This window comes from Serinus canaria, chromosome 8 (genome assembly GCF_022539315.1).
Source record: "Serinus canaria isolate serCan28SL12 chromosome 8, serCan2020, whole genome shotgun sequence".
Lineage (NCBI taxonomy): Eukaryota > Metazoa > Chordata > Aves > Passeriformes > Fringillidae > Serinus > Serinus canaria.
The window spans coordinates 13,803,508-13,819,081 of record NC_066322.1 but is presented as its reverse complement, the minus strand read 5'-3'; the positions used below and the strand labels follow the sequence as shown (position 1 = coordinate 13,819,081).

General features: G+C 37.4%; 1 protein-coding gene across 2 annotated transcripts in view; it reads left to right on the top strand.

Moving 5' to 3' along the window:
* TTLL7 (tubulin tyrosine ligase like 7) overlaps positions 1-13,508 on the top strand; it is a 64,159-nt gene extending 50,651 nt beyond the window's left edge. Inside the window, exons 19-23 of one of the 2 annotated variants that reach the window (XR_007778179.1) lie at positions 1,612-1,692; positions 3,591-3,751; positions 7,844-8,017; positions 8,386-8,504; positions 11,202-11,318. Coding sequence is in view for 1 of the 2 variants with exons in the window: in XM_018912299.3 (XP_018767844.2) it covers positions 1,612-1,692; positions 3,591-3,751; positions 7,844-8,017; positions 11,202-11,322 (537 nt within the window). In the remaining variant the exon portion in view is untranslated. Of the gene's footprint in view, positions 1-1,611; positions 1,693-3,590; positions 3,752-7,843; positions 8,018-8,385; positions 8,505-11,201 lie in introns of both variants that reach the window. The other variant, XM_018912299.3, reaches the window with a different exon arrangement.
* The last annotated feature ends 2,066 nt before the right edge of the window (positions 13,509-15,574 follow it).

Sequence of the window (15,574 nt, the reverse complement as noted above, 5' to 3'; positions counted from 1 at the left end):
CTCAGTCTATGATTCATTAGCTCCTGTGGCCTTAAAACTTCCAGAACTCAGGATAACTCAAAAGAATTTGAAAGCTTGGAACTTTGCATCCTTTCTGACCTTAAAAGAGCAGCACTGAAAACATTCCTGCGTCCTTATAAAATATGTGAGAAATAATCAGGAGGGTTAGGAAAATTCAGTTTTTCATTGTAGAGAGAGTTCAAACTTTTAACTAAGCCAGGAAGAATGTTACAATTCATATTTCATCTGAGATTGTTAAAACAGACCCTGACCTGTTTAACTTGCTCTCAAGCAGGCATACTAGAGAACTCAGAACGGTATGCTGCAGACAGAGTGGGGGTTTGAGGGTCATAAAGAACACCAGTCACGGGCTTTTGTCTCTTGTAGTCTACCAGATTTGCCTTTCTCACATCTAATGTTGTCCTGAGCCTTGTAGTTTGGTATCAAAGACATGTGAAACAATGCCAAAATAAAGGTCAATTAAACCCCAATACTTATAAGCAGAAATTTCATGGTGTCTAAATACCTTGTAAATATTTAATGCAAAGAAGCTAACAGGATGGAAAGCAAAAAATAAAGATGGATGTTCTCTTCTCATTTTGGAAGGAAAATGAAAGGATTCAAGCTAACACCTGTACTCTGATGTAGTGATCACAGTCCTTGATGTGTTAAAATTCTTCTGATTTATTATGTGGCCAGAAATGTCCTGAGCTCTGTGAGCTTCCAGAATGTTGATGATGTTTCTAGCAATCTCTGCAGCTACATTGGAGTGGGAAGGAATTCTTCTGTAGTGATGGTTGATTTGGTGCTGGTGGAAGATAGTACTCCCAACCAGCAGGTTGGGTTTCTCAGCAGCAGAGCTGGAACGCTCCATGAGACGCTGTCCCTGATGCCCGAGTGCGCGGTTGGTTCTGCGCGAGCCGGCTGCGAGCGCTCATCTGGTGCTGCTTCCTCACCCAGCGCCAGCCTGGGCAGCCCTGCACCTTCCTGGGGCAGAGCTCCTGTAGAATTCATCTGGCCATAACCAGTTCCTGATGGGAAAGAGTTCATCACAGAGGAAACTGAGTGCTGGCAAGACAGAACTTGTTGAAGGTCTGGAGTAGAGTAGAAAGATAAAATAACAAAAAGAGAATAAAAATGTATGTTTGCAGCTTGAGCTATTTTGGTAGCGCTTAGATTTTGTGAAGGGAGAGTGTTGCAGTTCATATGTGCTTATTTATAGAAAGGATGACTTCCAGGTATGTCCAATGTCCCATTCACAGTAAAACCCCTCACTATTTAATCAGGTCAGCAGTTAGGCATTCTTGAACTTGCTACTCTCAAAAAATCTGAGCTGAGTCAGTCAAGACGAGTTTCTAACTGCTTTGTAGTGTAAGATTGTCAGAATCAGCTAGAAAAGAGGGTGGTATTAAACTGAAGCATCACACAGATCTTTGCAAATGTTGCCCCACATAAATTTGCAAATATTTTGCTATTTCTTTTAGAGAAAACTTCTCACAGCAGTCTTTAAGAGGCTCACTTTTTTAAGGGTTAGGAGTGCTCATGAATAAAAGACCAGCTTTCAGTTGTTTTCATGTGTAATTTTTATCTTGTGCTTTACAATGACCACAGATTATGGATAATTGGAAGTATCATAAAACAAAAGTGTCATCCTATTGGTTGGTAAAACTGGATTCAGCAAAGCAACGAAAAGTAAGTGACATATTTCATTTTCAGAAGGTCATCTAAAGTAGATGCATAGCAGTGTTTCTATAGGTGTGTTGCAGTAGCTGGGGGTGACTTGAGATGCAAAACACAAGGTTATTGGTAGTAACATAGATATGCATTAATTCAATTAAAGGACTTCAATTATGCTGCTCCATATTTGGAGAAGCCTGATTTTTCTGGATTATAATTTAAAAATCAATTTCTCAAAAGATTAGTCTTCTAAAAAAGAGGCAAACAAATAAATGATTAGCCTAAGTTCTAGCTAATGTTCTTAGAAGGGTATTCACTTGGCAGATTTGATTGATAAGGGCTACACCAGTCAGCAGTTTCAGACCAGGCATATTAAAACTCCATTAGAGGTAGTGATACTGCACTTGGCTGTTGGAGTATTTGACCCACAGTGTTAGAATAGATCATGCTGAATAAAAAATGGACCTACCAAGCAAAGAATTTTCTCCTTTAAGCATTATTTCTGAAAGTCTCCAATAGAGGGTGGTTCTGCCCTTTATTTGACTGGCAGTCATGTTAAACCAAGTGCACGTGTACAAAGTCAGGATGACAGAGATTGATGTGCCAGGTTGTTACTTGCCAAAACTGCACAATCAGAAACGGGGACTTTTTGCTCTTCTTGTGAGGACATCTTTTACAACTTTAGGAGACTTATAATTCCTGAAGCACTAGTGAGCCCTTCATCTTTGCTTGCACTGGAAATGATTTGCCTTTTTTTTTTAAACTGCTTTTAACCTCAATCCCTTCAAGCAATCAGATAGTTATTCTTAGAAGGGTAGTTTATAAAAACGGATTAACTTTGACAATGACATTGCAGCTGAGGACTGCCAAATGTCTTTTGTTGATTTGAAAGAAGTATGTTTTATATTCCAATGAGGTGGGTGAAGGAGAAGTGAGCAAGGTGGAGAATATTTATGCAAGTAAGAAATCTGTCTCAAAGGTACCTTTCACAACTTTGTGAAATACAAAACAGAATCTCAGTCCCCTTCATTCTTACTTACTGGGAAATTCTAAGACACAAGAAGAAAATACCTGGGCAATGTACTAGATTGCACAATGTTCATACCTGACAGCTGTATTTGCTTAACAATTCAACACGATATAGAAAAATTAAACTTACACTTATATTCTTAGTGTGCAATTTTCTGGCATTACAGCATGGGTACAGGAGGCATTCAGAAGTAAGTTGAGAGTAAACCAATTAAATCAATTCATGTTAAAAAGAAATTTAACCTCTATGCTGAATGCAGCTCAGCCTTTATGCTCCTGCATTTCAATGTAGTCCATATGTAATAAATCCATGGTGTGCCGATAAATGTTTGTATTTTAAATATCTTGCTGATTATTTTCTTACTGATTTCACCACTGTCTCTTGCCAGGTACACTAATATGATTTGATACAGGGTAACATGAAGCTTAAACAAACATTAAACCAAAGGCAGCTTGTAGTTTTCCAGGACATTTTAGTTTTTATAAAATACATGGTATTTTACAAGGGAGTATGAAAACAAGACATAGTGCTTGTGTTAATTAAGTTACTTCTAGTCTTTAATTGTGTCAATTTTGTTTCTTTTTACCCTTTTTGTCATTTAAATGAGCTAGTATTGAACAGACTGAAAAAACCAGAAATAAACTTTTCAGTAATAAAAATAAAATACTTTGATTTGGCTTTGCAAAATGTTACTAACAGAAAGAACATAAAATAAAAGTTGGCTGATGACTGCACAGAAATGAACCCCAGACCTCTGTAGGAATGTACAGGTATGCAGTCATATGTACAGGGATAGCTGTCTGTATGCATGCTGGGCATCAGCCATCAGTTGGGTTTTGGTTTTGCAAAATGTCTTTGAGTTACTTGGAATGTTTTTTCCCAGGTTCTGGATATAGTCAGGACAAGTGTCCGTGCAGTTCTACAGCACGTCTGGAAAGCTCCAGACATTGAAAATCTACATCTCTACCGCCTTTTTAACCGTCTGTTTAATCGCTTACTTTGGAGCCACGGTCAAGGCCTATGGAACTGTTTCTGTAATTCAGGGTAAGCCCATTTTTCTGTTCTTCTTCTTCATAACTTCACAATTACAATCAATGCTTCCATATTTTGTTGCTCATTTTCATTCACAAGAATGATGTAATACATTGAACTTGTTTTAAAAGCACCTTAAGATATATAGTATAATTAAATCTAGCAATCAAGGCCAACCTTTTCAGAAAACATGTAGTCAAACATTTAGTAATGTATTTACAAATTTAATAATCTAAGGAAAAAATATAATATTCAAAATATTTTAGCCTTAAGTCAACTCTTTTGCTGGATGGTGTATGATTTTTAAGCCAGACCACTGTGTCAAACATGGACTTGCCATCAAGAGAAATCACAGTATCTATTTGTGCTCCAGACTCACAAGGAGAGTTCAGTCACAAGTGCAGATGACATCTCATGCCAGATGTAATGTAACTCCTGTGATTTACTAATAAACAGTTCAAATTTCTGTGCTTGATTACATTCACTGTTTCCCATACTGGTAGAAAGTTAAGTAGATGCAGAATATTAAATGTCCATGTAAGCAGGTGTTTTTGTTTTGGGTAGCAAATAGAATTTTTTTACAGGGAAGAAAAGATCTGGACATATAAACAAATTCAATAACCTGTACTTCAGAATCTGCTTTCCTGAAATCAAAGGCATTGGTAGAAATACAGGCTTGGGGGATCATATCAAGGGTATTAAAAAATTCCTCCCACCCACCAATTTAGTAATAAAATAAGAATACAAAATTTAAATAATAAATATATTGCATACAAAAAAGAACATTTTCTCTGTTAGTATATAAAATGTATAAAGAATGGGGGGGTGGTTGTTAGCTTGCATAAGTTGTTCTAAGAAATGTATTGAAAATGAACTACAACAATTAATATGCCACTGGATATTGTATGTACAAAGGAATCAAGTCAATATGTTGTTCACATATAGTCATTTATCATACATGGACAACTTGCACATTACCCTTGTTAATTGTTTCCCAAGAAAATGGGTAACAAGAAGAAGAGGGATCTGAGGTATCCAAAAGATCAACAGGTCTTTTATCATCATCTCATTGCTGAAGGCTTGTTGTTGTGGAAGCTGTTAGAATTCTTTACAATTTTTTCTTTCCTTCATGCTAGCAGAGGTGTGTAAAGTCTTGAGTACAAGCTCAATTCTTTTGTTGTCATAAAGTATTATAAGTGGAGTTATTCTTTGACAAAGATCCAGTTCCTTGTAAGAGGAGCTGTTATATAAAATATTCTAAAAATACTGTAGAATGCATAAATATCCAGTATGTATAACGATCACTCTGCATGTAAAACACTTGTTACACATAATACAGAATTCATGGAAGAAAACAAAAAGGCTGTTTGCACCTTGCCAGTATGTTGCTTATTCAGTCACAAGCATCCTTCTTGCCCCCTAACACACAACTGAGAACTCATGGCAGTGGATCTGTAGCAGAGTTCAACTTTTCGTCACTCTTCCCCAAGAGTTCATTGTATCATTTTAAAGACCAGACTGGAATACACATAGGATGTGTGTAGAATCTGGAGAAACATGTTGGGAAAGAGGTATGAATGTGCTGATTCAGAAACAACATTACTATATGACAACACATTAAGGAGTGTAGTGTGTTCACTATTCATAAGATAGATATCTTGGGAGAAGAGTGGAGCTGATGGCCTTAAGGTTTCCTCTTGCTGGTTGGATCTCTGCTCGGTATGTGCTATTTTAATGAAAAGAAGGAACAAATAAAATCTCTGTGAAAAAAAGGTGATGTAAAGGATTTCATAAAGGTTCATTTTTTTTACTGTATAGTAAAAAATTAAAACTAATAGAAGAAAACTAGAAGAACCAGTTGACTTCAGATGATTATAAAAAGAATAACACGTGATTAACCACATTGCACAATCCAGTATATTACTCTTTTTTGTATCTGGTGAGGAGTCTGATTTCTTACTAATGTATGGAAGCTAAAGTTACAGCATAACCAATTAAATTTGGGAAACAGAATTCTGATCCCTGTTGATGGCAGTATAATGGAGAATAAACTGAATCTGTCTAACACATGGAGGAAGTTGCACAGGCACATTTATATGAAAGCTCATTAAAATTCATGTGTATGTTTCCAAATCTCAGCTTTTGTTATGAGGGTAACTATTTAGTACTAGTTCATAGTCAGCCACAGTTGCAGCAGGCCATATATTATTTGTCACTGAAAAAATGCCACTTAACTGTCGAAATGTTAACACAAAGTCCAGAACCTAAGGAATTTATCAGGAAAGTTTCTTCTACAGGATTTCTGAGTGAATGGAGTGAATTATAATATAATTATGTGTAGCTATGTGAATCTGTTGAAGGAATGTAATACTTGGACTGTCATCTTGCTACTTTCTACCAACATGACTTCATGGGGAAAGACTGAAGACAATAGATTAATTTCTGTGTAAAAATACATGTGGACAGTTCCCAGACAGAAAACAATTGAGAAAAAATATATTAAAGAAAAGTAGTACTATATCTCAATGATCTTAAGAGGTCATTTCCAACCTAAATGATTCTATGATTATTCAGTTTGTGAAACTAAAGTTTTGATGTATACAAACAATACTTAAACAATTGTATGAATAATAATTACAGACAAATGCTTGCATCTTTGAAATTTATGTTTGCAATGAAAATTCTGTAGGACTGAATGTTTTTCAGCTGGAACATACCATCTAGACAGAGGAGCCAGGCTGACAAATCAGTTAGCTATACACACAGCTCATCTTTTAGTCATTAATGGTCTTAATTCCATCCTCATCATAGAATCATTGGCTCATACAATGTTAAGGGGTTGGAGTGGACCTTTAAGATCATACAGTCCCAGCCCCCCAGCCATGGACAGGGACACCTCCCACTAGACCAGGTTGCTCAAGGCCTTTTCCAACCTGGCTTTGAACACTGTCAGGGTTGGGACACCCACAGCCTCCCTGGGAAACCTGTGCCAGTGTCTCACCACCCTCACAGTGAAATGCAGCTTAGTTTAAAAAAATCTTACTAGGCAGGAGTGAGCTTGCTGGTTCTGTGATGTTGTTTGAAGGATGAACTTTCTACACGGGCATTGTGAAATCTACTGCTGCCCTCCGTGGGCAAGGCTAAATTGGCCTGGATGCTATGTTGAAGCCAGATGCAGCAAATTTTCCTCACTCTCTGAAGTGCTTCTTTCATACACAAACCAAAAAGCTCAAGCTTGCAAACCATCTGTCCTACTGGATAATAATTTTGTCCAAAAAAATTCTTCACAAGCACCACGTTGCCTTTTAAAACAGACTGAATGATCTATAATTTGGTTGGAATTTTGCTGAGATGTATGAAGAGGACTATTTATTGTAGTCTTCTGTGCTGAAATACATCTGATTTATATGGATGTGGTAGTCCTTGGTGGCTTTTTTCTTCTCAAAGAAAAATGGCATCTTAAGAAAACAAAAGGAATTTTTCTATAGATGTACTTTGCAAGTTGCACTTAAGTGGAGATAGCCAGCCCATGTGAGCAGAGGAAATAATAAGCAGTATTTGAATGACTAAACTGAGAGACTCTCTTCATATGATTTTTTTGGATAGGGAAGTAGAACACGTACTAATTTCCTGTAAATTAATTTCATACTTGTTTCTTGGTATCCTGTACTTAAAATTAAAGTATTATGCTGTGTGAACATTTAGAAATAATTTATTACCTTTATTAATAAACTTTATTAATAATATATTTATTATATATAAATATAATTTATTATATATAAATATATTCATTATATATTAATATTTATTAATTAATAACTCTTCATGTGCTAAACCTAAGTAATGGCTCTGTAAACATTTCAGGGAACAAATGAAATGAAAAATGGCAGTGGACATTTCCCATACAAAGATTAACTTCTTACTTTGTGTTTTGGACTCAGCATCTGCCAGTATTTGTGTTAAATAGTATAAACCTTTCCTGTACCTTTCCTGCAAGGTTGTGTTTTTCCTCTTGTTCCTCTGTTGTTAAATCTGATATAAAGCAATAAAGCTCTTAGATTGCAATTTGTGACAGAGACCACGAATTTGTTTCTTTTTCCTTAGGAGCTCTTGGGAAACCATATTCAGTAAAGGCTCAGAGGCGCTGACTCCGGAGCAGCTCCAGTGCTGCCAGCGAATAGTACAGCTTTGCAAACACTGCCTGCTGGTAGTTTACAAACATTCATCAGATTCAAGAGGATCCCCAACTGGGATGAGCCACCACTGGGATGATACAAGGTATAAATTTGAATATTTTCCTCCTTAGTTATACATATAAAGGATAGTACTGGAACAGGTTTTATTCCATGTTGCTACCACTAAACTTTTCTCTAAGTCTGGTTCCCTCTGTATTTAAGAAAAAACCCCACCAAACTCCCCAACATTTCCCTTGATCCTGACTTTCAGTCATTCTAATCTCACTACCTCAGACATGAAGTGCTGCTAAAAGAAAACTGGACATACACACCTTGTATGTCTAATTAAACTTCTGTAAACTTGTGTACATCTTGTACACTCATTAAACTCCTGATTGCCTACTGCCTAATTAGCTGCAGCAAAGGCTTTCCACAAAGTGAACTGAAAATCTCCTTTCTTCCCCTTCTCAGATCCCTCAAAGTCAATGTTTCCAGATTTGCATTCCTAGAGGTATCCTAACATGTCAGATACTTCTGGCTTCACATTCGCAGTGGGCTACTATAGGGGCACAGCTCCAGCCAAGGGTCAGGTAAGTGCCATCTGATTTACTGTATTGCACAGTTTTGCAATGTTGATTTCCAAAATCTATAGACCAAAGGTTTTATTATTCCATCTTAAAGCGCATACATATATTTTCAAACCTTGCAAAACAGCATCATATAGTAAAAGAATTATTTGGCACTTACCTGATTCTCCACTGGCTGGTTTAGTTCCCCAACTGGATACAATAGGGGTTATAATATTATCAGTGTAGGGGTTACTGAGACTACTCCAACTATGGCAGTCAATAATTTGTAATTAAAGAGTCATAGACAGAGAATTAAATGTCAGTTTTAAGTTACTTAGGATCCAAATTCTATCCCATTTTAATTATTGTGTATATGAAAATTACAAATGCTTGTTTATATGAAATATCTTGCATATATTGTTTCATAGGAGGGCTTTGTGATTTATGCATTATGTGAAAAACAATTTTTTGATGTATTATCTATTAAACTTATTACTTAATTGCTTACTTGATATAGTTCAGATTAGTTATTTGATACACTGGACCCATGCATTATTGACATGTGGATCTTAAGACACTTTAACATAGTTTAAAGCCAACCAGAAACTAAATTTGTTTGATCACAGCAAAAGTAGAAGTTAGCCACAAACCAATCATATTCAATATTAAAGCCACTGAGTTATAGCAGGAGTATGGTAAAGTCATTTGGATTAGCTAAGACTAGACAGTATCAAAGTTTTTAATGCCTTTATAGTTAATACTGCAGAAAATTTTACATAATGACCAACCACAAGCTATTCAGATTACTCTAATGTAGATCAGATTACTCTAATGTACTCAACTAACAGGCTTGCTTTTGGAATGCAATGAAAGAGATGGTCCAAGAGAACTTTCTTGTCTCCAGTTTCTGTATTTCTTTGGATGCTGAATGGAAGTTATTCATAAACTTCATAGGCTGGAGGAATCTAAGCCCTCTGTATCCTAAATATCAGTAATGGAGTGTCAAGACAACTCTGATTAAAGTTACAGTTAAATATTTCATCTGTATACAGCAATATGCCAGTTAACCATGATATTCTCAATTTGTGAAATGAAAGACACACATGGAAATAAATTCTCTTGTCTGTTACAGCCCACAATTGTAAGGGTAATGAACTACTTTTCTAGAAAGTAGAAACTTCTTTTCTAGAAGTGGGAGAACCACAATACCAATTCACTTTTCACTTAGGTTTCTGTTTTTAATGAATCTCCACTACTAATAATAATTTCCCTGACTCTCCATGAAATTGTGTGGTGCAAGAAAATATGAGAGTAAAATGTAATAAATGTATGAGAAGTCAATTTTTTCAAGACTTTATAAAATCCAATTTGAAGAACTTTGGTTTTGCTGAGCACAGACAAATTTTTTATTTTGTTTGTGTTTAAGAAACAAAAGTTTGAGAAACTAAAGCTCTCACAGTTTACAAATAGATAGCTCTTTAGCTGGGAAAATTTATTTGTACAGGGCTGATCAAAAGATAATGAAAACTGCCACAGAATTCTTCAATAACTTCTCAAATTTCTTTTCAGTTCTATAATTATATCTCTTAACTGTAAATCCACTAAGTAAATGAAACAATAGGATTGCTCAAAAACGATACCAAAGTCTCTTAAAAAAAATAGCTAAAATCAAACTGTGTAAAAAGTCGTAAATTAACCTGTGTTACAAAAAAAAAATTTAAAAAAATCTACCACTAGGTCCTTACAGCTTGCTAAATGACCTTACCTATTACATGGCATATTCTCTGGGAAGTACTGGAGTTTTTTACTGTATCATCAAGCAAAGGCAGGACTTGGTCTGGTGACACAGTGAACTGTCAAGCTCACCACCAACCCATTCCAAATCAGACTTTATTTTTTCACAAATTCTTTAAAAAATATGTTGGTGATAAGGTTTTTCTCAAGCTTAAACAAAACACATGTGTGCACTTTCTTATACAGATTGTTCCTCTTGACACTATGATTCACTAGAATTTCACAACAATTTTTAAGCAATAATTTATACAATGTGTTGTGTTAGTCCATCCTAACACTGACATAATTCATTGTGAAATTCTGATTTAGTATGGATGTTATTTTTGCACACTTTATTGACTTCTACAATTAACTTTTAGTTAATTACAGCATGAAAATATTTAAGGATTAATATTAGGCATACGATAAACTGCTGTTTGTATTTTTAGATGAAATACAAGCTATAATATAGGTTGCCTCAATTTTAAGTAGTCACTGATGTGAATTGAATTACTAGGTTGTAGGATTGTTTCTTCTTTTACCACAGTAGTGATAACATGTCTATTCTTAGAACATTAGAGATGGAAATATTTTTTTGGTGTCTAATAATTTTTTTTTTTTACGATCCAACTTTTGATAAGATGGTTTTTTGCCCAGTTTAAATTAAACAGGATTCTGTTGTTTACACTGGATTCCTTTGTTTATTTATTTAATGGCTTGAAACATAAAAGACTGGAAAGATGTTTGATCCTCATACAACAGAGTTTAGATTCCTTTTCTGAGTTAGTTTGTGCCTATTGCCCTCTGTGTTTCATAAATAGCATTTACTGTCCTGAGTTTCCTGCACACACCAATTATAAAGTCTGGCACATTAACAACTAGTTCTTTTGCTCTTGAATGTTGCTTTGTCTGTAAACTTTGCTGTATTTTTGATATCCTTTCTAGGGGTTTATTGCCAAGACCTTCACTGTTCATCCTGAAACCATCCTCATCCAAACTTAGCTGCAGTCCATCTGGATCGCCTCGCCCTAACATTCTGTTCACACACAGATACAGTCACTTGTGAAGTAAAAGGAAATTGCTGTTTGTAAATAATAGCGCATAATTTCTTTTTTTTTTAACTTGTGATGGAGTTAACATAAGCACTGTTATATATTTCCTACCATCATATTATAATAAAATTTAGCTGAAAACCTACTGTAAAAGCATAGCTTTTCTGGGAACATAATAAACCTTGTTAAGTTGTTTACACACACATGTGAATGTGTAGATCTTGCTAGGTTTATAAGTAACTTCTTCCTACTAGAAATGTTATTTTTGCTGCAGAATATATGAAATGGAATTGTTCTTGAAGATTCTATTACAGTATTGCATTATTTTGTAAGTACAATACTTTGACTTGAAAAGTATTTATTGTAAACTATATTATTTATTGTCTCAAATGTCCTTTAATAAAGCAGATAATTAGAAAACTCTTGCAGAATAGTAAAACTGTAACAGTTATCAAAAATAATCTGATTAGTTCTTGGATATGTTTAAAATAAACCCCAAAACTCTGTAAGCCAAACCTAAAGCAGACATATTTTTATTTCTCCTCTGAAATGGCAAGATCTATTTAATACTGCTATTTTTCTTAAAGGACATGATTTAGTATCTTTTAGCCAAAGCGAAGGCATCTAGTACACAAACAATAAAATATCAGTTTAGCATTCACTTCCAAATTGGATTCTCGTAATAAAATGGAAGCCAATGTTTGTTTCCAGGTTTTCATTCACATTACCTGTATCCTGTGCCTTTAGGTTTCCTTTGGGAGCAAGCAGTCATCCTCAGCTCCACACGCATGCATAGTGCATAGTTTCTCTGTTACACTGCCTAAGTGGTAAAGCAGACATTTTTAGGAAATACTGCAGCTGTAATGTATTATTTAAAACTTAAACTAATTGGTTTGTTGTCGTTTTTAGCATGCATCCAGTATCTGCTGTAGAATGTATCTTTGCAATGGACAGTATTTTCTAGATTGCTGACACCTTTAAATGCTGGAAATCTAATTCACTAGAAAGCTCTCATTCACATCTAGATTCCTGAGGCTGGCTGAACAGCACAAACCCAAAATGAGCCAGAGCAGGAACCTAGTATTTACAGGATTTGTAGCCTGAAAACATCATTTGGGTTTTGATACATACAGCCATTCATCCCACCAAGCATTGTGCCATGTGAGCCTTATTCATTAGAGAAATAATTATTAAAGAAATCAGTTACTCTAGATTTAAAAATAATGAAGTTTTTTTATTTGAGTAAAGAACAGAGTAGTTATTATTTACCAAAGACCCGTGTACTTATGAATCATTTAACCCTGAAGCGTGTTTGTAAATTATCAATGTATTTCAGGTATACTTTAAAAATAATTTGGGGGCTAATTATCCTCAGGAAAAAGTATGTTAGTGTTTTTTGATATCCAGCAATTTAAGACAAATTTAAGAGACTTAAGAGATTTGAGATTGAAGTTGTATGGAAACTATTTTGTAAGAAGTTTTAGTCATAGGATATATAAAAACTGGGAATTTGGTTGAGATTTTTGATGCCTGTGCTGTAGTGCCTCAGCTCTAGAATTGCAGAACATATAACAAGAATATTTGTAAACAAATAAAAAAACCCTCTTGAGATTACCAGATCAAAGCAGTCTTTTGGTCTGGTAGAGTCTTTTTAATTTTTGTGGTAATATTAGTTCAATAATATAGTATGTTCACATTAATTGTATATCTCTTTTGGTCCATACAGTGACTATTAAAGCATACTCTGGCTATCTGTAACACCTAATAAAAGCTGTAAATTTTCTCTTCTTGGATGAGGCTTCCAGTGTATTCTACTTTTGGCCATAAGGATAAGATCAGCTTCCAGCTTAGCTTGCCAGACATAAACAGAGCTTTAGGAGAGGAGTTTCACGTGTCTTTTTTTTCCTTTAATTTTTTTCTAAACTACGCTATATGATTTCTGTTTTCAAATGCCAGTGCTGGGCCAGGTCAATCTGTACAGAATAGTCTGCCAAAAGAAAGAGGGCTACTAACCATACCTATGGACAAATCTAAGAAAAAAATTCATCTAGCATGTACAAAAGCAGACCAGATGGTGGTTTACATCTGACATGACTTAATACATTTGTATTTCTGATAACCTTTCCTAACGTGGTCATGTGTTCCTAATATAATGTGTGAATCAATACCTTCAATAAACATCATGCTACACTTTGCTGCAGCTCCTCAGACCCAGTGTGTGTGCTCTGCGGGTGAATTACGGGCTGCACCTGTAGCCCAGCTCCAGGTAGTGCCCTAGGTGGAAGCAGTAACCCCTTTCCTCTGCAAAACAGCAGCAATTTTGCTTTGTGATCAGACCAGTGATTCTAATGAGCCTTAATTAGTGGCCTTGAGCTCCTGCAAGCCCTGCTGTAGCAGCACCTGCAGCCTTTTGAGCCCAGGTCTGCCTGTCCCTCATCCTGGCCCTGCCACCCGGGCTCTGCTCAGGGAGCAGCCGCGCAGCCCCGCAATGTCTTCGGTAGCGCAGCGGGACCCCGGCTCTGTTTTCGGGTGCCGTGTGATGCCAAGCAAAGGAACACAGAGATGTTTCCAGCGGTGATCTTTACCCGCTTTCGACACGGCTGGAACGAGGTAATTATTGGGTTCAGTGGCGGGGTATCCCAGCCCCGGGAACGCGCCCGGTGCGTGCCCAGCTCTCGGCCCCTGCGGCCTCAGCCCCGGCCCGCCCGGCCCTGGGAGAGGCGCGGGGAGCGCTGGGCTCCTCCTTTATCCATAACGGCACCTCGAAAGACCCGCTGGCGGTTAGTCAGAAATATCGCCTTCTTTAAAATTTTTTTTAAAATTTTTATTCCCCCGGTAATTAGAGTTACACGGTTTTTACAGTTAATTAGTCGGGAGCGGGACCGGGACCGGGCAGGGGAGGCCGGGGAGCGGCGGCCCCGGGCGGGGCTGGGCGGCGGCAGCGCTCACCCGGCTCCGGGGCTGCGCGAACCGTGCCCCGGCGCTCGTACTGCCCCAGCCTAGAGACGGGCTCGGAAATGCCAGTTACTAAAAGTTACAGAGACTTCACGGCTTACTTGAGGACCAGAGCAAGGAAAATACCTTTTTGGAATTATTGCTTAAATGATGTTGGAGGAAATGTTACTTGAAGTTCATCATAAGGACACCTATTTGTAGAGCTTGGCCTTGGGTTGTTGTCCTGCCTCGAAAGACTGTCTTGTACTCATTATAGAAAAATTAGTCTCTAAGTGCTGACTCTCTGTACTGGAAAGTAAACAAATTACTCAGTGTTTAAAAGTACATCTAAAAGGTTTCTTATCTGTTCTAGGAGCTCTAGAACAAATTCACTTTTATATATAAAACCTTAAGTTTATGGTTTATGGTTATGACTTTCCCTGTCATATTCAAGTGAAAATATTAAAAATATACCCAGAGGAATCTGGATAGGCTGGATTGATCAGCAGGGACCAAGAGTATGAGGTTCAACAAAGAGAAATGCTGAGTCCTGCCCTTGGGTCACAGCGAAGCTCTGCAGTGCCACAGACTTGGGGCAGAGTGGCTGGAAATTGCCTGGCAGAAGGGACCTGGGACTGCTGGTCCACAGCTGGTGGGTACGAGCCAGCACAGGCCAGGAAGGCCAATGGCATCCTGGCTTATATGAGAAGGAGCATGGCCAGCAGGACTAGGACAGTGATTGTCCTCAGTCCTTGGCCCAGTGCTGTGTGCACTCTGGGCCCCTCAGTGCAGGAAGGACATGGAGGTGCTGTGGGGTGTCCAGGGGAGGGTCTGGAGGGTAAGTCCTATGAGGAGCAGCTGAAGGAGCTGGGATTGTTTAGCCTGGAGAAGGAGTGGGTTCAGGGGTGTTATTCTCTCTCTCTGCAGCTTCCTGAATGAAGGGTGTAGCCAGGTAGGGTCAGGCTGGTCTCCCAAGGAACTGGTGGCAGGACAATAGGACATAGTCTCAAGTGGTGCCGGGGCAGTTCAGGTTGGACATTTGTGGGAATTTCTTCAGAAATTATTAGACATTGCAATGGACTGCCCAGGGAGGTGGTGGAGTCACCATCCCAGGCAGTATTTAAGAAACACTTGGTTCCATGCTCTAGGTGACATGGGGGTTTTTGGTCACAGGCTGGACGTGATCTCGGAGGTCTTTTCCAACCTAATTGATTCTGTAAAAAAAAAAGAATTGCATTGACAGTTACAGCATCTAATTTAGGTGTTAGCAGATACGAGTATTTGCAAGTTAGCTTTGCATGCATTGTTAAACAGTTAACTTGAAGGTGTTGC